General features: G+C 44.3%; 1 protein-coding gene across 1 annotated transcript in view; it reads right to left on the bottom strand.

Moving 5' to 3' along the window:
* LOC108682863 (nuclear pore complex protein Nup93) overlaps nucleotides 1–24,716 on the bottom strand; it is a 38,908-nt gene extending 14,192 nt beyond the window's left edge. Inside the window, exons 1-11 of the mRNA XM_047880788.1 lie at nucleotides 24,365–24,716; nucleotides 20,465–20,541; nucleotides 8,357–8,515; nucleotides 7,829–7,935; nucleotides 6,807–6,904; nucleotides 5,906–6,031; nucleotides 5,507–5,775; nucleotides 4,018–4,094; nucleotides 2,836–2,995; nucleotides 2,007–2,244; nucleotides 1,082–1,348 (exon numbers count right to left, since the gene is read on the bottom strand). Of these exons, the coding sequence (XP_047736744.1) occupies nucleotides 1,082–1,348; nucleotides 2,007–2,244; nucleotides 2,836–2,995; nucleotides 4,018–4,094; nucleotides 5,507–5,775; nucleotides 5,906–6,031; nucleotides 6,807–6,904; nucleotides 7,829–7,935; nucleotides 8,357–8,515; nucleotides 20,465–20,541; nucleotides 24,365–24,550 (1,764 nt within the window). The 5' untranslated portion in view covers nucleotides 24,551–24,716. The remainder of the gene's footprint in view (nucleotides 1–1,081; nucleotides 1,349–2,006; nucleotides 2,245–2,835; nucleotides 2,996–4,017; nucleotides 4,095–5,506; nucleotides 5,776–5,905; nucleotides 6,032–6,806; nucleotides 6,905–7,828; nucleotides 7,936–8,356; nucleotides 8,516–20,464; nucleotides 20,542–24,364) is intronic.
* Between the last annotated feature and the right edge of the window lie 2,658 nt (nucleotides 24,717–27,374).

The following is a 27,374-nucleotide window of genomic DNA, read 5'->3' as shown; positions in this document are numbered from 1 at the left end:
GGGGCACAACTGGTCGTTGGCGAGATATAGATGTTGTAGATGAGAATTTCGGTTTTGCCGGACGTGACGGCAACAGCCATCTGTTCCAGATGCGCGTCAGCTGCGTTAGGCTTTGATGCTTCAATGACGCGATATGTCACGGTTTTATGAATCATGAAGGCGAGGCCTCCGCCGTTGTTGTGCGTTCTGTCGCGTCGCACCGGATCGTTTTAGATTCGATCGAGCGGTGAGTTTTGTTTCTTGGAGAGCACAGAGAAGTATGCCGTTGCTTTCCAAGTAGTTGGTGATTTCAGCTAGTTTGCTCGTCAGGCCGTTGCAATTGAATTGCAATATGTGGAAGGCCACGGGTGTGTGATGTTGAGGGGGTCTGTGAGCTGCCGGAACGGGCTGCAGACAGCAGGGTGCAGTGAAATTCGGGTTCCAGGCGTTTACGTTTGGTAGTGATGAGCATTTGCGATAATGGCACCATTGTTGGCATTTGTTGCATTTTACGGAAGTGGAGTTTTTGCGGATGATGAGTTTGCAGACGGAGCAGTTCCAAACCGGGGGGCCCGGGTTCAGTTCAATGCCGGCCATTAACAAAAGCGATCGGAGCAGCCCGACTGGCGTAGGTCGCTCCGCGGACCAAAAAAATCGACCCGGTGGTTGAAGTTGAGGTGACGATCCTTGGTCGAAGCGCAGTAACGCGTCGAGTGGCTCCGGGACGTAGACCCGATCGTCGTGAGAGCCGATAGTAACAAGCGTCACGGTAACAGGTGGCATGGAAACAAGCGTCATGGTAACAAGCGTCACGGTAATAGGCGGCATGGTAACAAGCGTTACGGTGACAAGCGTCACGGTAACAAGCGTCACGGCAACAAGCGTCACGGTAACAGGTGGCATGGAAACAAGCGTCACGGTAACAAGCGTCACGGTGACAAGCGTCACGGTAACAGGTGGCACGGTACAGCCGCGTCACGGTAACAAGTGGCACGGTACAGGCAGGTCACTGTAACGTCACGGTACATGCAGGTCACTATAGCGTCACGATACAGGCAGGTCACTATAGCGTCACGGTACAGGCAGGTCACTATAGCGTCACGGTACAGGCAGGTGTGTGAGGGCACGTGTAAGGATATGTGTGAGGGCACATGTAAGGATACGTGTGAGGGCACATGTAAGGGCACGTGTGAGGGCACGTGTAAGGATACATATAAGGATATGTGTGCATGAGGGCACGTGACGTACCGTACTGCTTGTACATGAGTCGCTGCAGCGCTGCCAGCGTCAAGACGTCCTGCTTGGCCCCCCCTGCGCCTCCTACAGTGGGGGTGGGGGGCACCCGCTCCCCCTCACTGCTTGTCTCCACCTGCTCGACCGTAATACAATATTAGATACAATTTTTTATTACACTATTATAACCATAATATATTAGATATAATATCACATCTACGATATTATAAGCCTGATATAATATTAGCTATAATATTACATCTATGATATTATAAGCTCGATATAATATTAGATATACCGGTAACATTACATGTACACTATTATAACCAAAATATAATATTATATACAATATTATATTACACTATTGAACGATAATACTCTCAGAGAAATGAGTGGGAGAAGAAAATAAATCCAAATAGCCATCACTTTTGCTCTTGAATCCTGTTTCACTATTTTGACAATATAACTTGAAAACAAAATCAAACTTGTTATTAACACAGCCACACTATCACCCACTCACCACCACACCACTAACCAGGACAATCACCACCACACCACTAACCATAACACTCGTCACACTCACCACATAACTCACCAAACCACTCATCATACTCACCACCACACTCACTACTCACCACATCATTCACCAAACCACTCATCACACCCACCACCACACTCACCACTCACCACACTCACCACACACAGCTTGAGCCAGAGGTAGTCGTCGGTGGTGGTGGCGACGTCGCTGTGGTCCTCCATGACACCACACCACTCACACCACTCACCACACTCACCATACACAGCTTGAGCCAGAGGTAGTCGTCTGTGGTGGTGGCGACGTCGCTGTGGTCCTCCATGACGTCACAACGGGCAAGCACGCAGTACAGGGCCCGTTTGTACGGGTCCCTGATGGCCCGTGCAGACCTCCTGTACGAGACCCTGAGTCGCTTCTCGTTCTCTGCAGACACGCGCTGGTCTGCAGACCTGCTCGCCTGCTGCAGACACGCCACCACCTCCACCACTGCAGGGCAGCTGCACATGTACAGACGGCGTCACGACGCAGACCATGTGTCTTTACAGACCATGCCTAGCGCTACAGACCATATGTCTATACCGACCATGCCTAGCACTACAGACCATATGTCTATACCGACCATGCCTAGCGCTACAGACCATGTCTCTACACAGACCATGCCTAGCGCTACAGACCATTGTAGTCTCATAAGTTACTTCTTATGATTATAATGCGATATCAATATCATATTTCTAGAGTACCTTTCGCACTATAATATAATGCTATAGTATTACTATCATCTCCCGTGGATATATTGCTTCATCGCCAACACCTCACAAATGCCTCACTTTTCCCTCACCACTGCCACTTCACGGCCTCACAAATGCCTCACTATTCCCTCACCACTGCCACTTCACTGCCTCACTACTGCCTCACTTTTCCCTCACCACTGCCACTTCACGGCCTCACTACTGCCTCACTTTTCCCTCACCACTGCCACTTCACTGCCTCACTACTGCCTCACTTTTCCCTCACCACTGCCACTTCACTGCCTCACTACTGCCTCACTTTTCCCTCGCCACTGCCACTTCACGGCCTCACTACTGCACCTGTTCTCAGTAGCAGCGCTGGCGGCCTCCCTCAACCCCCCCGCCCTGACGCAGTAGTACAGTAGCGGCCACACGGGGGCGCCGTTGCCCCCCACCCCGTCCTCCAGCAGGGGGGCGACCTCACCCCCCACAAACACCGCGATGTAGGCCTTCACCAGCGCTACATGGGCACATACAACATACTTTATTTATACCAATTAATAAACAGCATTTATTTGACGCTATTTCAACGTTTGATGCTTGGAGGGTAGAAATGCTACTTTTGATAAATAACAGCAATTTGAATAATTTTGAGCACATGTTATTGAAATCAAATATTAGTATGCAATAGAAGATAAGCCAATATATTACATTACAACAATAAAATTTTATACAAGACATTGCAATACAATACCATACAATCCGATAGTAGTAGTAGGTTTTCCAGCAATGAAAATAATTTAAAAACATTCTTTATTTTGCGCTGGAGTTACGGGCTTAAGTTATGTCAGAAAGAATTAATCTCTTGAGTGGTGCCATACCTGCGCCTGATACGACCAGGCGCAGGTGTTTGGGATCAGCTTTAATTTAGCGTACCCTGAACACTTTCTTCCCAGAATGAAGGTCCGCTTTAATTTAATCCGATGTTCACCTCAGTTTAATGTACCGTCACTGAACTGTGCTAGATCTCTGATAACAGGTTACATTCGATTAAGGTTACATTAGATTAAGGTTACATTTAATTGAGGTTATATTCGATCAAGGTTACATTCGATCAAAGATAATTCGATCAAGGTTAATTCGATCAAGGTTACATTCGATCAAGGTTACATTCGATTCAGTATCGTCAAAGGTTATTGGTACACAAGTTGCTTCAAATTGCTCCTTCTCTCAGCATTCTGGTCAACATCTCGTCTTGGTGGGGGAAGATGTGTTGGAATAACAGTTTTGTCGAGTTTTGCTGTTGCTAAAACACGTCACAACCACACGGTACTATCCCTGACTTGTAGTAAAGGAAGAGGGTCTGTGTGCTGCAGTACACATCATGTACTTTCAGTAACACGTCACAACCTCGGTACTATCCCTGACTAGTAGTAGAGGAAGAGGTTCTGTGTGCTGCAGTACACATCATGTACTTTCAGTAACACGTCACAATATAATTTATATAATATAATTTATACACAAGAAAATAATGCGCCGTACCTGCGAGACCAGGCACGCCCTTGAGTCCCGCCCTCGCCAGGTTGTTGTACACCATCGTCTTGATGTGCGTCTTGTACCTGTGGTGGAGGGATGAGTTAGTGGTGAGGTAGGGTGGTGAGTGGTGCGTCAGAGGTGAGTAGTGCGTCAGAGGTGAGTTGTGCGTCAGAGGTGAGTGGTGAGTTAAAATGGTGACAGCATATTAAGAAAGTAGGGTGAGCGTATCTGCGTATGTAGCAGCACGCTACTGTATGGTGAGTGAGTCAGCACACTACTAGTCTCAGAGCACAGGTCTGAAGCTTAAACTAATTGCAACATCAGCCGTGCCACCAGCTGCAACCTTCTCCCCGCCCCGTACTATACATCAGCAACAACCCCACCTGCAATACCTGCTGTGACCTTAAACACCTGGACCACACAAACTATCCAACCCTCTGGTCCACACAAACTATCCAATTAAACATCACAACGTCATTATCTGACGCACTCAGAGAATTTTGTCCATATATCGAAGAACTTTTACCATCATGTGGGTGATCAGGGCCCTGCTTGGCGAGTTAAAATCTAAAAAAAAACGATCACTACTACACGCAGTAAATGCGTATCTATTCGGACAATATTACCATCTATTTTTCGTGGTGCAGTATAGATAAACATGGATGAAGTTATCGTCAAACCCACACGGTTATATATTCGACAATTCGAAACGTTCGGGAAAAATCGATAGATCGTTAAATTGAAAAACTGTCATCCATCACAAAAATATCCGGAATGAACACGTTCTTCTTATTAGATTTTGAATGAACACGGTATTATTACTATTATTAACACGTTATTCCCAAGTCCTGCTCAATTATTCTAGGTTTTAATTCATTGTTTCATTTGATATTAAAGTTATTACGCTCGTGACAAGGGGTAACTCAAGCGGCGGTAGCCGAACAACGAACGCAACCCTCATTGGAACACAACTGTTTACCAATATGACACGCAAATTATCGTAAAAAATACAGCTAATTATCGTCAGAAATACACCCAATTCTCGTCTAAAATATAGCCAAATATCGTCTAAAATACATAAAATTATCGTCAAAAATACACCAAATTCTCGTCAGCAATACAGCAAATTGACGTCAGATATACACAAAATTATCGTCAGAAATACACAAAACTATCGTCAAAAATGCAGCAAATCATCCACAGAAATGCTGTAAATTATCGTCAGATATGCAGCAATTTATCGTCAGAAATACACCCAATTATCCACCAAAATACACCATACAATCGTCTACAATACAGCAAATTGACGTCAGAAATACACAAAATTTTCGTCAGAAATACACAAAACTATCGTCAAAAATACACAAAACTATCGTCAAAAATACAGCAACTCATCGTCAGAAATGCTGTATATTATCGTCAAAAATGCTGTAAATTATCGTCAGAAATACACAAAATTAACGTCAACAATACAGCAAATTATCGTCAACAATACAGCAAATTATCGTCAGAAATACAGCAAATGACTGCAACAATACAAGGACCCGTAGCGGCGACCTGGTCGTGGGCGTCGACGGTGACGGCGAGGTCGCACATGGCCTGAGCGAGCCCCGCCCCTCCTGACGAAGAGCTGCGCTCCAGGGCGCGCTCATTGTGGTCCACGAGGGGGCGCGTGTAGGCGAGCTGGTCGCTGCTCAGCCCTCCGCATGCCGTCTCTCCAGGCTCCCCGACCGCGGGGCGGCCCTCTGACACCGTCAGCGCCTCCTGCACCACAAGAGGTCTTGCTAAGTGATGGTCTTAGCAAGTGATTCATGAGTAATTAAATGGAAGCCATGCTAATGAGTTGCAGACCCCAACGACCTGCAGACTACACTGACCATGAGACACGACTGACCTGTAGAGGCAGGCTGAGGGACAGCAGGTCGCCGTCCTGCACGAAGGCCTGCAGCAGACTCTGCTTGCTGAGCTCCCACTCGCTCTGCCGCTGTTGCGCCGCACGACACTCCACCTCCTCGCTTGTCTGGGGGAGGGAGAGACAATCTACATAATATAATCTTATCTGTCTAAGGGGTCCGGTGTCCACGACACGGCGATCACTGCACAACGCCCAGCATTTTCACCTTCACCCTCACGCCACCCCGATACACTTTCACTTTCATCACCCTAATACACTTTCACCTTCACCACCCTGATCCACTTTCACCTTTTTACTTTTTAGCACTTTCATCTTTACCCTCACGCCACCCCCTTCTCATGTGGGGACGAGATGAACGTGAATATCATCCTGGCCTCGGCGGCCAAAAACATTTCCCCAACCACATTCAGAAGAACTTCTCTTCCTCCCTCGACCTTTACGCCGAGTCGCTCGTTCAGCAACATCCGGCTTCCAGAGCTTAGCCTGGAAATTTCTCTATCCATACAGGGCCATGTCAGGGAACCCTGGCTTACGCATCTTACGTAATGCAAAAAAGCGCTCACACTCGTCCAAGTACAGCTGCCTATTTAGCTGCCAAGGTGGAAGGCGCTTTCGCCCGCCTCGCCCCCGGAAATAGCCCAGTTAAATGAACCACACGCCACTCTCCCCCCACTGCAGGATATAAACTGCCATCTCAATCAATTTAGTTATTCCTCACAAACACACAAAAGCACCGCCGCGGTATTTGGTCCTAACCTCTCGACAAAGACTTCCCGCCTTATCACCAACAACCTGGCGAGGCTCGCCATTACAGCTGCCAGCAACTCACTGCCACGCAAACACAACGCAAATTATTCTCTATAATACACTGATGCTGTACCTCGTCGTGGGCGTCTATGGTGGTCGCAAGCTCGCACATGGCATAATTTTCCACCTCAATAACCTGGAACTCCGCGGTCTCCAGTTCCTCGACCACATCTTAAACATTTCTGCATCCACAGCTTCTATTAATTAAGGCTATTTGGGTTTGGGAAGAACTCGATAATAATCGCTGTAAACGACAGGAAACTGTCGTTCCCCAAATTACTTGATATTTTTAATTATTCGCCAGGAGGGTTTTTAATGCATCATCTGTTGGGTCATTTTATCATTCACAAAAATGTGCAAGACCGCACACGTCAAGTAGTCGTGTCATACACACGACAAAGTGATTACTCGCTGTCTACCTAAAGTTTAGGTTAGGAAGGGTTTAGGGTTAGGACGGTTTAGGCCCTAAACGGTCTTGTGCAGAGAGTTGTCCGTACCAGAGCAGTATGGTAGTAGCCTAGTCTGTCAGTAGCTACCGAAATTATGATGACCAATGTTACCGTGTGCAATACTTCGTGCAATATGAAGTGTCTTGTCGAGCTTAGCAATTATTATATAGTGAATGTCATTTTAATTAAAGAAGTTTCCTTAAACTATTTTACCTGGAGCAAATACGATCTTAACGCAAGTGTTTTCAAAAAACTATTTCAAATATTATCTCTGATTTTCGACCAAGGACACGTGAACCATTGAACAGGCACGTCTCAGAATTTGACTAGCGAGTGTAAATTAGGAATAGGATAAATGAAATAGCTCAGCCGCCTCTAATTTTTATATTCGTCCTGATGCTTGAGCTGTAAATGCTCGCTCGTATCCTGACCGAAAGCAGTGATGGGTAAACTGCGTGAGGGTCGGCATTTCATGAGTACTTTTTATTTATTAATTTATTATTAACTGAGAACTGATATTACCCAACTAAAAACTTGTAGCAGGATCGACCAGGGATCATCCTGCCCCCCTATATCCCTCCCCTGTTGCCTACCCCTGGCACTTTACACTAGGGTCTGCCCCCAGGTCTAGGTCTAGGGTCTTTACACTCAGCGACGTCTGCCCCGAGTGCGGGGATGTCGCCTGCACCTTCTTCCCCAGCACCCTCAGTGTCCCCCTCCTTGTGGGACAGTCCCGTGGGAGTGGCAACCTCCCTGACAACCCTAGGTGTCTTTACCCATCACCCCCGTCTTGAGCGCATGACGTCAGCGCATAAAACAATGACAATAACAACAATATAAAAAACGACAAAAACCACATAACCCACAACAACAAAAATAATAACAACAACAACAACAACAAGAACAAGAACGACAATATAGTATAATCAACAAAGGATAACAGTAGGACAATAGTATAATCAACAAAGGATAACAATAGGACATAGTATATCCAACAAAGGATAACAATAGGACATAGTATATCCAACAAAGGATAATAATAGGACATAGTATGTCCAACAAAGGATAACAATAGGACATAGAATATCCAACAAAGGAAAACAATAGGACATTATATATCCAACAAAGGATAACAATAGGACATTATATATCCAACAAAGGATAACAATAGGACATTATATATCCAACAGAGGATAACAATAGGCCTATACCAGGTGAGGCAGACTCCGGGTAGGCCGTGTGAGGGGAGGCCGTGTGAGGGGACGCGGTGAGGGCTGTGAGGCGGCAAGTCATGTGAGGCAGGTCCAACCCTCGCGACCCCAGCAAGATAGACCTGAGGGGTCAGAACGGGGGTTGGGTTAAGGGTTCAGAGTACACGTACAGTAATCTTGCTTTATATTCACGTACCGCGGTTGTACTTTATAGTGGGTTTACATGAACTATTGATGAGAACAATCATTACTTCATAAATACATTAATTAAATTTATGAGAAGAATCATTGATTCATGAAAACCCTTAATTTAATTTATGAAATATTATTAAGAAGAATCATTAATTCATGAAAAACATTAATTAAATTCATGAATTAATGAGATGAATCATTAATTCATGGAAATTTTTAATTCAATTTATGAAATATTATTAAGAAGAATCATTAATTCATGAAAAACAATTTAATCCATGAAATATTAATGAGAACATTCATTACTTTATGAAAACCATCAATTTAATTTATGAAATAATAATGAGAAGAATCATTCCCTCAACTTCGCGCTTTCTGAGGAAATCAATGGGCATATTTAACAGCCCACGCAATTCGACCGATATTAAGAGTGTGGCAAGGGTTAGTAAACACTTAGAGCAATTAAATCTTGACAAACAAATACAATATATATATATATATACAATATACAATAAATATATACAATATATATATACAATAGTATATATACAATATATAATAAAATAATTACTATCAGTTGATCAATTCGCCATCGCAAATTTCACTTATCCTGGCCAAGGTCCGGAACGCATCAGCCGCGATAGCCGAGGCATTGTATTGTATTGAATATATTAGTAAACCCTACAGGGATAAACCCACGCCAAAATGCGCCTCGTCATGAATAATATTCAACATTTGAGTAACAAGTGATATCAGATATCATTTCTACACTCAGGGAAATGAAAGAGACTTTGTCTAAATAACGTTCGCTCTCTGCTCGAGCTTTGGGCTTGAAAGTTCACTGCTTGGACAATATAACACATTGATTTTATGAGTGCACGCGTGAAAATCACATCAAAAATATAACCCAGTACTCACTGCAGTGAGTGACAGAGAGCGCATTTTCTCGTCGACGAAAACTTAAAGTTACAGACGGACGGACGGACCTGACGAGCACAATTAGTGCATATTCTCCATAAACGAGAAAATGCGCTAAAAAATACTATTTAATTGCGAAGTATGTTACTTGCAGGGCACGGCACCTGCCAACGCGCGAAAGGAGACAACATGTGTCATTTTTCATTGAATATCAAATAATGGGAAGAAATTAAAGCGTTCACGGTAAACTGTATGTGAAGGGCAAATAGTGCGACGTAATAACCGAGCGGCGGCATATGGGCTGAAAGCCGCATGCAAGTGGACTCAGGGTTGCCAGTTGGGCCTATACAGGCCAAATTAGACAATTAAGGCCTTTTTGGCGCATTTTCTCATTTATGGAACAAAAGGCGCCATTGTGCTCGTTATGTCCGACCGTGACATCTGTCCGTGGCGTCCTTCCGTCCGTGACGGACGGAAGGACGTGAGAAAATACGCTCTCTGTCACTCACTGCAGCGAGTACTGATCTAATTTTTTTCAATTACGCTGGCCGGAGAAATTGCTGAAGGCGTCAAACTAGTTGCAATTTCAACCATAACATTAAATTATTTGCACACCAAATTACAAGTTTCCCATTATTTTTAGAAAAACGATGAATCGATTCCGAAACGTGAATTTTGGCCGTTTTGTAAGCGGATTCAGCCGTTTTCTCAGGCCATTAACTGGCACCGTTGCTGGAGGTATCCGCGTCCGCTGCCTAGCGTGCAGATGCAGTCAGTGTGCCGCGGCCCGCCGCAGTGGCAGGTCGTGGCGGGTCTGAGCTCGTGATTTGCGCGCCGTGAGTGTCAGATTTTGTTGCTCTCATTGACAGCGAGGTTATCGACAAGGAAAATTATGCCAAAATTGATAACTGGCGTGCTTAAACAGTTTGATTTATTTGATTACAAAAGCCTTGTTGCGTCACATAATACAGCTGGCAAGTCAATGTTTAAAAAATTCGTGTTTTTGTTTCAAGAAGAGAAATTATTCATTTTCGTGCACGCAGTTCGTATTGCAAGTTACAGTCTTGCTAAATTATTGTGAGCGCTGCAAAGGATGGTCGGTACCGTGAACGACACTGTGTCATTATACAGATTATACGAGTGAGTGCTTCAAGAGAACCACGAGAATTGAACAAAATAATAACACAAAAAAGGCAAAGAATATAGGATGTATATTTAATTAAGAAGCTTATGCTCAGAAGATAATCTGTGAACGCAACTTTGCAACACAATTTCCCCGCTGATATGTACACTCTGAGAGATGAGGGAGACTTTGTTCCAATAGCGATGCACTTCAGCCCTTGCGTGTGTCGTCCTGACCCAGTTTCGCCCAGCAAAAAGGCATAGTCTTAGCTAAAGCAGAAAACGTATCACTATTTGAACAAGATGACCCATTAAGTTTTCCAGCTATAAGAGAAATAAAAATAATAATGGGCAACATAGCTGCACATTATTATTTGATTTAATCAATCAATTTAATCAAGAAAGTAAAGATAATAAATGAGAAATAATGTGCAGTATAAGAAGAATGTAAATAATAAATGAGAAATAATAATAATGAAAGTAAAGATATGATCCCAGTGACACGCCAGTCTGTTTACGCGCGAGATGCGTGACGAGTGATAGGGGGGCCTCTCTTATCTCGGGTTGTGTGAGGACAAGGGGTCACAGCTTGGCCTCTCACGCCTCACAACACCAAGGGTTGTGTGAGTAGAGGACACGCTTGGCCTCACACGCCTCACAACACCAAGGGTTGTGTGAGTAGAGGCCACCTCTCACAATACCAAGGGTTGTGTGAGTAGAGGCCACCGCTTGGCCTCACACGCCTCACAATACCAAGGGTTGTGTGAGTAGAGGCCACCGCTTGGCTTCTCACGCTTCACAACACCAAGGGTTGTGTGAGTAGAGGCCACCGCTTGGCCTCACACGCCTCACAATACCAAGGGTTGTGTGAGTAGAGGCCACGCTTGGCCTCACACGCCTCACAATACCAAGAGTTGTTAAAGTAGAGGCCACCGCTTGGCCTCTCACGCCTCAAAAAACCAAGGGTTGTGTGAGTAGAGGCCACGCTTGGCCTCACACGCCTCACGATACCAAGGGTTGTGTGAGTAGAGGCCACCGCTTGGCCTCTCACGCCTCACAAAACCAAGGGTTGTGTGAGTAGAGGCCACGCTTGGCCTCACACGCCTCACGATACCAAGGGTTGTGTGAGTAGAGACCACCGCTTGGCCTCACACTGCGTCACACGCCTCACGATACCAATGGTTGTGTGAGTAGAGGCCACCCTTGGCCTCACACGCCTAACAATACCAAGGGTTGTGTGAGTAGAGGCCACCCTTGGCCTCTGAGTAGAGGCCACCGCTTGGCCTCACACGCCTCACAACACAAAGAGCCTCGTAACTTTACCATGCCTTTGTACGTTCCGAGCGAAGCGCTGGACTAACATGTGTACAGAACACATTTGTATTGTATGGCAGGTCATGTGGTCCGTTTGAGTGTTCATATGGAAGCTATGTTGGTGTGTTTGTATAGAGGGTCTCACCATATTAGTCGGTGTATAACATGCAGATTTTATTACATTTGGGCCCTAAACTTGCGAGGCGTCGCAAAATACTGCGGATAATGGGTTACACATATTATTCAGCAAGGTAATGGGTTACACATGTTGTGTCAGTATTATATGGGTTATACTATTATTTAGCAAGGTAATGGGTTACACATATTGTGTCAGGTATTATATGGGTTGCACATATTATTCAGAAAGGTAATGGGTTACACATATTATATCACGGGAAATACAAGAGAGGTCATACAACAGACCAGGGATTTGCCTCAAGTAGTCACTCGCCTAAAATATACAGGGTTAAGGAACTAACCTGGATGGCAGCGAATACCTGTGACTTGAATACTTAATTTGATTGCAAAACTTGCCTTTTCCCCAACAGAGCAATGGACCGTGTACTATATTCACACTCTGTATGTGACTTTATGAATGCCTTCATGCAATACATCTACGAACAACACGTGCACCCAGTATCACAAAGTGTACATTTCAGAAGCCACTTCAGTGTGTTCAGTGAAGCGAGGAGCTGGTGCGCAGAAATGGGAGCAAAAATTTCAGAAAATTGATAAAAGTTTTTTTCTTCACGTGTTCAAAAGTGAAAAAATCCCAAAAAACTTAGTGTAACTATTGATAGAAAGTCGCAATTAGTTCACCGTCATCGGAGTGCAGTGTAAGTTTTAGGTTAAAAGCTCATGCCTGCAGGACTTCCGATTCTCTAACCTATAGCACTCAAAACCGAGCCCACAACTTTCAATTTATCAAGTGACTCGAGCCAAGATCAGAACCTTACATGAACATGAATGCAGTGAACATGGCATGAATGAAGTTTTATCTTTGCTTGGGGTTCTAAAGACGAGGTCAGAACCTTAAGCTCTCATTTTAAAACCACAATTAGCAAATATTTGATGCATACACCATTAACTTTGTTCCCCATATCCTAGATCAGTGACAGCGATGGTCAGCGGGTGGCATCACTAGGGAAATAGCCACGCTGGACATCAGGCAGCGTTGAGATGGCATCAGGGACTCTCATGCCACAAAATAACGCATTATTTCTCCCAGACGCCACTTTAGGTTCTTACTTCAATATGCCCACACCAAGCTCTCTGCGCTGTGGGGAGGAATTATTGCTGTACCCAGCGATCCCACAATTGTCAAACGAGGGACATGTCATCCGAAAGTTGTCCGAGACGGCGACACCCGAGTTGTCAGAAGTAGGGAAGGTGATGGCAGAGATCAGAGAGACTCAATTACCTCCAACCTCGCAAGAGGGAAGAGGTCTGTGGTCCACCTCGAGGAGCGTCAGCAGCGAACTCGCATACAACTTGCACCAGAATACTTTACGTGACAACGCGTACCTTATCTCTGGGGCAGCAGCAGAAAGTGTGCGTAACACCACCAGTGACAGGCTAAACGCACCAGGACACGAGCCTCATCCTAACAATCCTCCACAAAAACATCATGAAGAAATCGTGCCTCATTACGAGGGAAGCGAACGATTCGACGCTGAGGAAGAAGTGCTGCAAGTTCTGCAAGTTGATGGTTGGAAGCACAGACCTTCTTCATCTTTACCTCCGACCAGTTCCTTGGACCCTGGGTCGCACAAGATGACAGTGAACAGACCCAGTTCCTGGTTATTGGAGACCCAATTCCTACCAGTCACTGGGGTCTTGGGACAATCTTCAGACCAAAATGAAGCATCGCAATTCGGAAATGTCGAGGATACCCACGAAAACCATGGATATGTAATGTCACCTCACTTGGGTATGTGTGGCCAACACACGAGCCCATCCTGCGGCCAAACACACCACGGACACACGAGGATAACTACGGCAGATGTTGGTGCAGCGTTGCGAGAAAAATCTTATTTGATGAACGCAAAACACAACAGGCAATACGTGCACAGGTGTCCCTTCCATCACTGCAGTGACCACCTCCACGCACAGCAGCTGTCAAACAAGTTGTCCTCCGCGCAGCTGTTAAAATACCATTCATCGATGCAGCCTTTAAAAAAACAACTATCGAAGCAGTTGTCCGAGGAACATTCATCGGGCTCAAGCTCACACCCCAAGTCTACGAATTTTAGCACCGGATGTCTTTTAGAAGCAAATATTCAATCAACCACCGGCAAGCATGAAAATGTATTGGTTGCCCCTTACCCAGCAGAAAGCCTGCTCCCTGCCCACACAGGAGGCTTGCCACCTCCCAGATATATAGAAACCTCTAAAGCAATACACCAGCGCACTTCACTATTGCAATGCAGACAAACTTGTTCTCCAGTAAACGAGTTATCTTGTTCACCAACAAACGAGTCATATTGTTCTCCGGGAAACGTATCATCTTGTTCTCCAGCAAACATTATGCTATCTCGTTCCCCAACAAACGTGTCATCCCGTTCACCAACGAACGCGTCATCTTGTTCTCCAGCAAACATTATGCTATCTCGTTCCCCAACAAACGTGTCATCCCGTTCACCAACGAACGCGTCATCTTGTTCTCCAGCAAACATTATGCCATCGCGTTCTCCAGCAAATGTCATGTCATCAATGCATTCAAAAAACGTCCTGACTTCACAGGTACCAACAAACGTTCTGTCCTCACACGTACCAACAAACGTTGCAACGAACGTTCCGTCCTCACATGTTACAACAAACGTCACTTCAGGCCAGCTCCCTACTACCCGTCTCAGCAATTCAGCCGAACGTTTACCGCGCTCTGTTCGCTCTTTAAGCGCAGAACAAAATTGCACGGTCGCCAATAACGCAGCAGTCAGGCCCTGTCCCCACTTAAGCAAAAAAAATAGCAGCTGTGTTGATCCAGACAGTAACTGGCAAACAATTTGCAGCAGCAACAGCTGCAGCTGCAGTCGCGTCTCTGGCATGGATAAGTTGAACAAGAGCTGCAGCTGCAGCATTCTTATTAGTGGTGTATGCAGTATAAGGCAGTTTATCTGCAGGGCTGCGTGCACTCTACAGTTCAATCTAATTGTCAGTAATAACCTTGATAAGCATTTCGACCGTAGCAGTACAAGGTCACGCTGAATCGCCGCCGGAAAGTAAGCTCATCGCCGACAAGGTCCCGGAAAGCAACGGAATAATAAGCCTACTGTGCCTCTGCCCTCAGTTGTGCTGCTCATGCACGATGCTGTTGCTTGCTTCTTGACGCTGGAAGTGGTGTAGGGGCGGTCGATCAGGGATTGTGTTCAGGAACACGTACAGCCTTTGTCCTAGGTGCTGCCTCGGCCCCGTCACGAAAAGGAATCCTCTTCGCAGAGATTTAAACTAGACCGTAGCGCCATGGGACGCAGCTCCCTGTTTGTCGCCTGCCTCTCGCTGTTATTGCCGATTAGTCATAGCCAAACCTGACATGAGTACTCCTCAACACTCCGAGGTACGTAGCGAACGAGTTGCTTCAAAATTCCCGTGCCGACAGGTGACAGGCAGCAATGGCCCACCTCAAATTGTTCTACCAGTTATCTCAGAACCTCATACTTGACTTGGTTAAATTTCGTGTTGCATGTTGTTCACTTGGGCCCAGTCGCATATCACGAACACTCTCACAGTTTGTCAAGTCCGTACCATTCCACGGCTCCCTAGCGTCGTCCGCAAATGATCGACTGTCGTGGAGAGGCTCACATTTATATTCATGTCGTCGATTTCAGTGAGAAATAGGATCGCACAAAGCAACGTTCCCTGCGGCACTCCACTTTTCACCCTCGCCTTGCTTGATCTCGAGCCTTCCACATCAAAAGCTTGTAATCATTCGGTTAGGAAATGCGAGTCGACAATAACTCTCCGTCGAAGATGTGTATAAGAGACAGGTTNCGTTAATTTGCTCAGAGCTGGCAGCTGTGAAGCCTGACGCAAATTCATCAGTTGAAACAGCAGAGGCATGTGCAACAGCTGATGCAGATGCTGCAACTGGCGCAGGTGTATCAGTTGCTGCAACGGACGCCTCTGTAACAGCTGCAACAGCTGACGCATCTGCAACAGTTGTAGCGCCTGACACAGCAGTAGCAGCTGCGTTACAGCGACTGTACAAGACTGTCAGCAGACTGGAGGAGACAGTCTACGCTGCCGCCGCACGCGACAAGGTAAGCTGTTAACTGCCTGCACTAATCACCTATAGTTGCGTACTGGTAATATCTATACTATTACCGTCATGTAATGCGGCCTAACTATCCACACTAATTACCAGTTGGCCGGTAACCTTCAACCAACAACACCAATTGCCAATTGTCACGCTTATTAAATCAATAAGTAAGTCTAGTTGCCAGTTCATTTATGATAATAATTGGAAGAGCGATAAAGTTTGTATAGGTGAACGTGTTCATGAACAGACAGATAATTAAGTGATGAATTGTATTGAGAGTTACTGTTTATTGCCAGGAGAGCTACATGCGGCAACTGGCAGCTAGATTGGCAACAGTTTACTGTCAACTGCAGTACAGTCCACGTTTCCCGTCAACGGAATTGGATAAACATGGATGATAACGGCAACTCGTGGCGATAAAACCGTGACGGCAACTACCTGTCAACAACATGTGGCAACATAACAAGAACCTTTGACCAGGGCGTCCCAAAGACCTTGGGATTCCCTCAGGTTACGAGTGTCTGAGGGTAGTTTTGGTCACCACCCACGGCCACGCCGGTCCATCGCCCTCGATGCTTGCCATGCGCCGCCCGACAAGCGTTACTCAGGGGGAAAAAATAGCTTCTACAGAGGCTCGAAAAGACGGATAATTCTTCTCATTTCGGTGCCGCTATCACTGCGCTACAGTGGGCTAGTGGCTATATACGTCAGTGAACCTAAAACTACAACAACCAACCAATACGCGCCCCGAGTGACTGCACATGGCAGTCGGGGTGTGTGCTCGGGTATACAAATAACACACTCGTAACACTTCAATACAAGAAAATACATTTCTGTATAAACTCGGTATGAGTACATCACTGCATATCATTTCTGAAATAAATTTGTTCGTAGGTACCAAGCTGTAAAAACCCGTTGTTTTGGATTAAACTATATATTTTGTAGGTATAATCTCTGTGTGTGTGTGTATATAGCAATGTAGAACATACGTGCCTGCGCGTGGCAACTCTCAATAAAATATGTCTACATTAGTCTCGCGGTTTCTATCCCACTGAATGACACAGTTTTAAATAGTGGGTCACGAGGAATAGTCCTGGACGGTACATCCGGGACCCGAGGGCGGGGTGGCCTGCCTAGCGACGACTCGGAGACGGAGGACGACGAAGGCGGAGCATCAGCTTGACCTGGGACTAAGTCCTAAACTCATCATCTAACTGGGACTAACTCATCAAACTAAACTCATCATAAACTGGGACTAAGTCCTAAACTCATCATAAGGTCATAAGGACGGTGCAGCGGCAGCAACACAGTAGGTAACCACTTCGGAGGGGACGGGGTTGGCAGAACTGCATTTTTCGTCGTCACGTAACATCAGAGAGCGGATACAAGAAAACTGGCATTTTTACCAAAAGTCTGTACTGTGTGAGTAGAAATTTTTTTTGGCGCTTGTTGAAAAAGAGGTTGGAGGAGGCAGATAACCTGTCCCACTCGGACCCACTTCCACTCAGTGAGTAAAGATTTCAAGTACAGTCCTTAGAGAACATGAATGAATCCTCTGTGTTTTAGGTATACAGCTTCCCATCGTAATCCTTGTTTTTGAAAATACCCCACTAGACATCAGACGTAGTAGGTAATGACGTTGATTAAAAGTTTTGACGAGATAAACTCGCAATCAACATAGCTTAAACGTCTCTGTTTAGTAGACTTGTCTGGAACCTGACGCTAAATGTATGGTAGCATTGTACCGATATTCTGTATACCAATTACCGTGACATGCATTCAGATACCGTCTGTGAACGCGGTACATGAGATCAGAGGTGGGCAGTAGCGCGCTACATGTAGCGGCCGCTACAGTAGCGGCAGCGGCGCTACATTTAACCAATTGTAGCGGTAGCGGTAGCGCCCGCTACATTTAGAGCATGTAGCGGTAGCGGCCGCTACATTTCAAAGTAACGCTGCGTAGCTCTGCCTGAGACACACTTGTTATACGCAGCCAAGACTTCGCTGTCAATACATCGTATCAGCACCTTCATGAGATTGCACAGCCACAATAAACTTTTGATAGCACAAATTTGTTGCTTACAACTTGCAGTGACCGCTACTGCCTCATGGCTTCACCCAGCATTGCTCAGCGATATCAATACGACGTATGAAGGAGCAAATGATCAATATATAAAAAAGACTAGCGTCAACTCAGAGAGGAAAGTATCGGAGTATATATGCAGCACAGAAGGAATATATCTGTGACAGTAATTATGTAGAGTACAGCTAGGCTCGGTATAGCGTGCGGTCATTATATAATTACGGCGTAATGGTGAAGCCAATTAAGAAGGTGATAGCTTTGGGCTATAGAGTAGCGGAGTATATATGCAGCACAGAAGGAATATAATTTACAGTAATTATATAGAGTACAGCTAGGCTCGGTATAGCGTGCGGTCATTATATAATTACGGCGTAATGGTGAAGCCAATTAAGAAGGTGATAGCTTTGGACCATAGAGTAGCGGAGTATATATGCAGCACAGAAGGAATANACAGATACAATATCGGATTATACGGGACAATAAGACATCGGATTATACGGGACAAGAAAATATCGGATTATACGGGACAAGAAAATATCGGATTATACGGGACAAGAAGATATCGGATTATACGAGACAATAAGATATGCCGTATAATATAGCAGGCAGGCTGGTGATGTGCAGCTCACTGGACGTTACCAGGGAGCTAGTATGGCGGCTGTATCACGGATACCGAGGTGAGGTGCCACGGCGCTCATTGTACAATGTGGGTCATTTGGACACGGTTACCATGACATGACAGGTTACCATGACATGACAGGTTACCATGACACGACAGGTTACCATGACATGACAGGTTACCATGACATGACAGGTTACCATGACATGACAGGTTACCATGACATGACAGGTTACCATGACATGACAGGTTACCATGACATGACAGGTTACCATGACATGACAGGTTACCATGACATGACAGGTTACCATGACATGACAGGTTACCATGACATGACAGGTTACCATGACATGACAGGTTACCATGACATGACAGGTTACCATGACATGACAGGTTACCATGACATGACAGGTTACCATGACATGACAGGTTACCATGACATGACAGGTTACCATGACATGACAGGTTACCATGACATGACAGGTTACCATGACATGACAGGTTACCATGACATGACAGGTTACCATGACATGACAGGTTACCATGACATGACAGGTTACCATGACATGACAGGTTACCATGACATGACAGGTTACCATGACATGACAGGTTACCATGACATGACAGGTTACCATGACATGACAGGTTACCATGACATGACAGGTTACCATGACATGACAGGTTACCATGACATGACAGGTTACCATGACATGACAGGTTACCATGACATGACAGGTTACCATGACATGACAGGTTACCATGACATGACAGGTTACCATGACATGACAGGTTACCATGACATGACAGGTTACCATGACATGACAGGTTACCATGACATGACAGGTTACCATGACATGACAGGTTACCATGACATGACAGGTTACCATGACATGACAGGTTACCATGACATGACAGGTTACCATGACATGACAGGTTACCATGACATGACAGGTTACCATGACATGACAGGTTACCATGACATGACAGGTTACCATGACATGACAGGTTACCATGACATGACAGGNAGATGTGTATAAGAGACAGGTGCATATCAGTAAAAGTTGACGTTAAGAAGACCGCCTGAAATTAAAACAGTAAAAAATATAACTCAGTACTCACTGCAGTGAGTGACAGAGAGCGCATTTTCTCGTCGACGAAAACTTGAGGTCACGGACAGACGGACGGACAGACGGACATGGCGAGCACAATAGTACATTTTTTCAATAAATGAGAAAATGCGCTAAAAATGTTAAAATAATAATGACAAAAGAGAAAATAACGAAATCGAATATAGATCTGTGGTAAACTTATGGTTGTTTGTGGGATGGTTGCTCACAAGAGATCGAGAGCGGGACTGCTTTACGTGTTGGTGATGATATAATTTTGGTGGTTGTGGTGGTGTTGATGCTTGTGGTGGTAGTTGTAGTGGTGACACCGTAGTGGTGGTAGTGTTGTTGATGCTTGTGGTGGTGGTGGTGATTAGACAAGACAGTAAGCAAGGAGACAGCAGGGTGGTGACACCAGAGTGTGGTGGTAGTCATAACGCGATGGTTGCAGGTACTCACGCGTGTGCCTCCTGGTCTGCTGGTAGTGTAGTGGTGTCACCACGGCTCCCCCGTCCAGGCCACAGCGCCTCACCAACCTGAGCAATGGTGAGAGTTGTGCATGAGCTCCAGTGTAGTGAAATATGGTGCACTAGCGCACAAACTACCAAGTCCTAAGCGTTGTGATATGCACTTTAAGTATTACATATTGTATCAAGTCCTTGGCGCTGTGATATGCACTATAAGTATTACTTATTCTATCAAGTCCTTAGCGCTGTGATATGCACTACAAGTATTACTTATTCTAGCAAGTTCTCAGTGTTGTGATATGCACTATAAGTATTACTTATTCTAGCAAGTTCTCAGTGTTGTGATATGCACTACAAGTATTACTTATTCTAGCAAGTTCTCAGTGTTGTGATATGCACTACAAGTATTACTTATTCTAGCAAGTTCTCAGTGTTGTGATGTGCACTACAAGTATTACTTATTCTATCAAGTTCTCAGTGTTGTGATATGCACTATGTTTCCTCGAACGACAATATAGCGGGCGCTTCTCTAGTGGGCGCTCGATAGAGATAAACAAAACTAAGTGTCGGTTTCGGAAATGTTGTCTAGTCAAAAAATGAAACAATAAGGAGGTAAGAGGAAAGGAAAAATGCTAAAATAATAATGACAAAAGAGAAAATAACGAAATCGAACATAGATCTGTGATAAACTTATGCTTGTTTGGGGGAACGGATGCTCACAAGAGATCGAGAGCGGGACTGCATTACGTGTTGGTGGTGATATGACTTTGGTGGTTGTGGTGGTGTTGGTGGTGGTGGTGATGTTGTTGATGTTTGTGGTGGTGGTGGTGGTGATGTTGTTGATGTTTGTGGTGGTGTTATTGATGCTTGTGGTGGTGGTGGTGGTGTTGTTGATGCTTGTGGTGGTGGTGGTGGTGATTAAACAAGACAGTGAGTGAAGAGACAGCAGGGTGGTGACACCAGTGTGTGGTGGTAGTCATAACGCTATGGTGGTACTCACGCGTGTGCCTCCTGGTCTGCTGGTAGTGTGGTGGTGTCACCACGGCTCCCTCGGCCAGGCCACAGCGCCTCACCAACCTGAGATATGGTGACAGTTGTGCATNCCCTAGGACTAAGTTGTTCATAACTAGTCCTGTTTATTTCGATATAATGTTAGGTCTTGTTTAGGTTTTATGTCTGTCTTTGAATTTTGACTTTTAAAGTGATTTTATTCATTTTTAGTTTAGTCGAACTGATGATGGAGCTGGACTCCGAAACGTTTTCAATATCGATATGGTGAATTTTCTTGGCGTTTTCTTTGCTTTTAAATTCCTTGTGAACTTGCGATATAAGCAGACTAATGATATAAGTACTTATAAGGCCTCACTGCAGCTTATAAAGCACACTGCACCATGTACCACCTGCATAGCAAAATTAATGTATTTATATTTAATGTTTTGCAGAGTTTGGTGTCTGAGCGGTGCCAGCAACAACAAGGATATTAGCAGCAACAGCAATAGCAGCAGTGCCCACAGCGACATCTGCAACAATAGCAACGTTAACTGCAGAAACTGCGGCAACAATAAAAACAGCACTGAGCATTGCAGCTGCAACTACCAGGAAATTTCAACTAAAATGCCATGCGATGATACGAGAACAACCTGCCAAGCAGCTGTAACCACTATAACCACAACTTCTGCAGTATCTACAGATGTATCAGCTGCGTTAATTTGCTCAGAGCTGGCAGCTGTGAAGCCTGACGCAAATTCATCAGCTGTAAGAGCCGACGCATGTGCAAAGGCTGATGCAGATGCTGCAACTGACGCTGGTGAATCACTTACTGCAACGGACGCCTCTGTAACAGCTGCAACAGCTGACGCCTCTGTAACATCTGTNCTCGGTATGAGTACATCACTGCATATCATTTCTGAAATAAATTTGTTCGTAGGTACCAAGCTGTAAAAACCCGTTGTTTTGGATTAAACTGTATATATGTTGTAAAATATCCGTGTGTATATCGCAATGTAAAACATACGTGCCTGCGCGTGGCAACTCTCAATAAAATATGTCTACATTAGTCTCGCGGTTTCTATCCCACTGAATGACACAGTTTTAAATAGTGGGTCACGAGGAATAGTCCTGGACGGTACATCCGGGACCCGAGGGCGGGGTGGCCTGCCTAGCGACGACTCGGAGACGCAGGATGACGAAGGCGGCGCATCAGCGTGACCGTGAACTACGACGTCCTAAACTCATCATAAGGTCATAAGGACGGTGCAGCGGCAGCAACACAGTAGGTAACCACTTCGGAGGGGACGGGGTTGGCAGAACTGCATTTTTCGTCGTCACGTAACATCAGAGAGCGGATACAAGAAAACTGGCATTTTTACCAAAAGTCTGTACTGTGTGAGTAGAAATTTTTTTTGGCGCTTGTTGAAAAAGAGGTTGGAGGAGGCAGATAACCTGTCCCACTCGGACCCACTTCCACTCAGTGAGTAAAGATTTCAAGTACAGTCCTTAGAGAACATGAATGAATCCTCTGTGTTTTAGGTATACAGCTTCCCATCGTAATCCTTGTTTTTGAAAATACCCCACTAGACATCAGACGTAGTAGGTAATGACGTTGATTAAAAGTTTTGACGAGATAAACTCGCAATCAACATAGCTTAAACGTCTCTGTTTAGTAGACTTGTCTGGAACCTGACGCTAAATGTATGGTAGCATTGTACCGATATTCTGTATACCAATTACCGTGACATGCATTCAGATACCGTCTGTGAACGCGGTACATGAGATCAGAGGTGGGCAGTAGCGCGCTACATGTAGCGGCCGCTACAGTAGCGGCAGCGGCGCTACATTTAACCAATTGTAGCGGTAGCGGTAGCGCCCGCTACATTTAGAGCATGTAGCGGTAGCGGCCGCTACATTTCAAAGTAACGCTGCGTAGCTCTGCCTGAGACACACTTGTTATACGCAGCCAAGACTTCGCTGTCTATACATCGTATCAGCACCTTCATGAGATTGCACAGCCACAATAAACTTTTGATAGTACAAATTTGTTGCTTACAACTTGCAGTGACCGCTACTGCCTCACGGCTTCACCCAGCATTGCTCAGCGATATCAATACGACGTATGAAGGAGCAAATGATCAATATATAAAAAAGACTAGCGTCAACTCAGAGAGGAAAGTATCGGAGTATATATGCAGCACAGAAGGAATATATCTGTGACAGTAATTATGTAGAGTACAGCTAGGCTCGGTATAGCGTGCGGTCATTATATAATTACGGCGTAATGGTGAAGCCAATTAAGAAGGTGATAGCTTTGGTCTCTTGGCACACGTTTCTTAGATCTGCCCACTCTTGTCAACTCTTGGCACACGTTACTTAGATCTGCCCACTCTTGTCAACTCTTGGCACACGTTACTGAGATCTGCCCACTCTTGTCACCTCTTGGCACACGTTATTTAGATCTATCCACTCTTGTCACCTCTTGGCACACGTAACTTAGATCTGCCCACTCTTGTCAACTCTTGGCACACATTACTTAGATCTGTCCACTCTTGTCACCTCTTGGCACACATTTTCATTTGCCCACTCTTGTCACCTCTTGGCACACGTTACTTATATCTGTCCACTCTTGTCACCTCTTGGCATACGTTACTTAGATCCTGTCTCTTATACACATCTAGATGTGTATAAGAGACAGNTTGACCAGCTGAGCCACTCAGTGCCCCACCCACCTTGACCAGCTGAGCCACTCAGTGCCCCACCCACCTTGACCAGCTGAGCCACTCAGTGTCCCACCCACCTTGACCAGCTGAGCCACTCAGCACCCCACCCACCTTGACCAGCTGAGCCACTCAGTGTCCCACCCACCTTGACCAGCTGAGCCACTCAGTGCCTCACCCACCTTGACCAGCTGAGCCAGCGAGCGGTCTACTCGCGGGAGGTCGTCCCTGACCACCTCCATGGAGGTGTAAGGCTTGGAGCCATCGGAGCGGGTCTGGAGGCTGCTCAGAGGAAGACTTGTGTCTGTTTTGGTGGTCATCTGCTGTGCCGCCTGCAGCAGCTCTGTCAGGCTGCGCTCAGTTGCCATCTTCACTAAAACTTTATTTATTCAAAAGAAAAAAAATTCTGTTTTGTAGTTTAGTATTTTGCTATTAGAGATAACAGAAATTTATCATTAACTCATAAGTTTGGTAAAAAATAGTTTTCCCATCTAGCATAGTAAAATTGTACCAAATGAGCTATTGAAAAACTCTGGAAAAAATATATAGGTAAGGTAGTTACCAAGCAATCATTAAAGTAGTTATGCAATTTCTATTAATTGCTATAAATAATTCTATGAAATGTTGACAAGATTTGAAAGAAACAGTTCAAGCATATCAATATGATCAATACCAAGTGTGAGTTGACCAAAATTTTGGTGAATAAGAAAAGCAATTTAGTAACAAATTAATATCATCTTCATTCCTATCAGGAAACATCAAAATTGACCTTTAAAAATATATTCTCAAAATATTTTTCTTAATAATGTAATAATGTGTAAACAGTCATTTTATGTATTTTGTAAGGAGCTACGGTAGGTATATAGAATAGTATGTGAGATCATCTTACAGGTAGAATTGTAATATGTGTGGTTAGATGAGACAGCTGTTAAGTCATACCAGAGATGACATGTATAAATATAATGTTTTTTCTTCTGTTAGTCAGGATATTCTACAGAAAACACCACCATCCTTGGCAATGTGGAATTCTACATTGTTCCAGAGTAGTGGTTCAAAAAATCCCCTAAGTATTTTCAAAAAGATCACCTGAATTGAATATATAGTCTAGTTTCAGGTTTTTGGGTACAATTTAACTTATGTACATTATATTGAATGATTCCCATATAGAATTCCACCCTGCTGAACATATCAAAAAAATTCATCTAAAGATTGCAGATAAAAACTGCAACAATGTGAAAACTGCAACAATAAAATGATTATGGGTATAAAAATTTTGAGAACAAGCTGGTACCAAACAGCAGAATTTCAAATTTAGTTGCCATAACATTTTCATCTGTCAAAGTTTCCAGTTGAACCAAAATAGATAACTTTGGAACATTGATATTCCAAATTTATTGAATATACTCAATTGAACTTGTCTTGCACGTTAGTAAAAAGTAGAAGTCTTCCAGCATTGGTTTAGAGTCTAGACTCAAGTCACTTTAATACCAAGTTCAAGTTTGATTTTGTTTATAAAAAAATTATTTTGATTGGAAGCTGGCAAGATAAGATGCTGCCATCATAAAGTATGACTGGAAAGAAAGAATGATGTATGTTGGGCATGTAAGATGTACCTGTGGAAATTGAGAGTGAGGAAATGGGAACGTAAGTGTTATGCAATTGTATGAATGTGTGAGTTACATGAAACATGGGCTCACCCTGGAAATGATGGATCAAGAGAGGAATGGATGATAACAGTACAAGGTGCAACAGGGATCAAATGGGATCTCAAAGATTGGAAGGAATAAATAGAAAAGAGAGTGAAATCATGTGCTTTAAGAATTTGGAAGCAATAATGGAAAGATAGGACAGCCTGAGATTGTACAAGATGAAAGAGATGCCAAAGTATGAGTAAATTTATGACTGAAGTCGAGGCAGAGACCTAATGTCTTGAGTGAAAGCAAATGCTTTGAGTGCGAATGCACAGACATACAGGTGGAATGAGAGAAGAGAGGATTTTGTTTTATGTGTGACAGAGGAGAGAGGGAAACTGTGGAGCATCTGATAATGGAGTGTGATGCATATGAGAGAGAGACTGGAAACAATAAGAGTAATACTGGATGAGAGGGATGAAGATGATGGTGTGATGCATGAGCAAATGGGAGACAAATGGATTGCAATGATAGTGGGCCTGCTAATGGCAGTGACTGTTGCTATGACTGAGTGGAAAGTAATTTTTGGGGAGTGCATGGAGAATGAGGGAGAGGAAGAGGTTGGCAAGAATGGAGATTGGGGGTGTAAGAAAAAAAAAACAATAATAAAATAAGAATAACTATATCAATAAGATTTTAATAAAACACAAATAGTCATTCAGGGCCTAGGAGGTCTCATATGTGGCTAATATAGATGTAAACTATACACCGCAATAACTGGGATATACCGTCAATCGGGGCTACTCGGGACGAGCGAGGTAATTCGGAACAGTCCACCGACGCAACGTAAAACTGTTTTAGTAGCAAAACTTACTGGAATATTGCAAAACTTAATATAGTGGCGTAAACATCAACATTTTTCTTATCTATGTAGTATAAAGGAAGTTAAAAAATACTACATTTACTAGCTTTGAAAAATTCCTGAAAAAATTGGTGAAAAACGATATTTTGAAAAGTTACTTCTGCTAAGGTCTGTAGTAAAAGAATATTTGCCGTATTAAAAAATTTCGCTTAGAAAAAAGTGGCAGACAAGTGTCAGCATGAAAACTTTATTTGCGGAATTTACATACCTCAATCCAAAAAAAATTGCGGCCATTTCCGCATGGCGGGGCTACTCGGGACACCCCCCGGGGCTATTCGGGACACCCCCAAAAACACATTTACAGTAGAACCTCAGTTAGCAAAGGCTCCAGTTAAGAAAAAAATTGATTAAACACAAAGAATGTTTATTACATTTACCTTGCTCAGCAAAAAAATTTCACTTATCGAAAAATTAGTGCATCATCAGTCATCACAAAATTGTGCATAGAATGTCATTTATAGAATTGTGCACCAGGCATCATAGAATGAAAAGTAATTGACCTAAACTATTATTTATTTCTCCAAAACATAGGTATGATGGTTGTCACTTGTCACTAAAACATTCAGGTATATTCTAAAACATTCAGGCCTGCCAAAAGATATAGGAAAAATTCTATATTTTCTGGAATATCACAATTTC

Source organism: Hyalella azteca, unplaced genomic scaffold (assembly GCF_000764305.2).
Source record: "Hyalella azteca isolate HAZT.00-mixed unplaced genomic scaffold, Hazt_2.0.2 contig6269, whole genome shotgun sequence".
NCBI classification, from domain to species: Eukaryota; Metazoa; Arthropoda; class Malacostraca; order Amphipoda; family Hyalellidae; genus Hyalella; species Hyalella azteca.
This window is presented reverse-complemented; position numbering and strand designations above follow the sequence as displayed.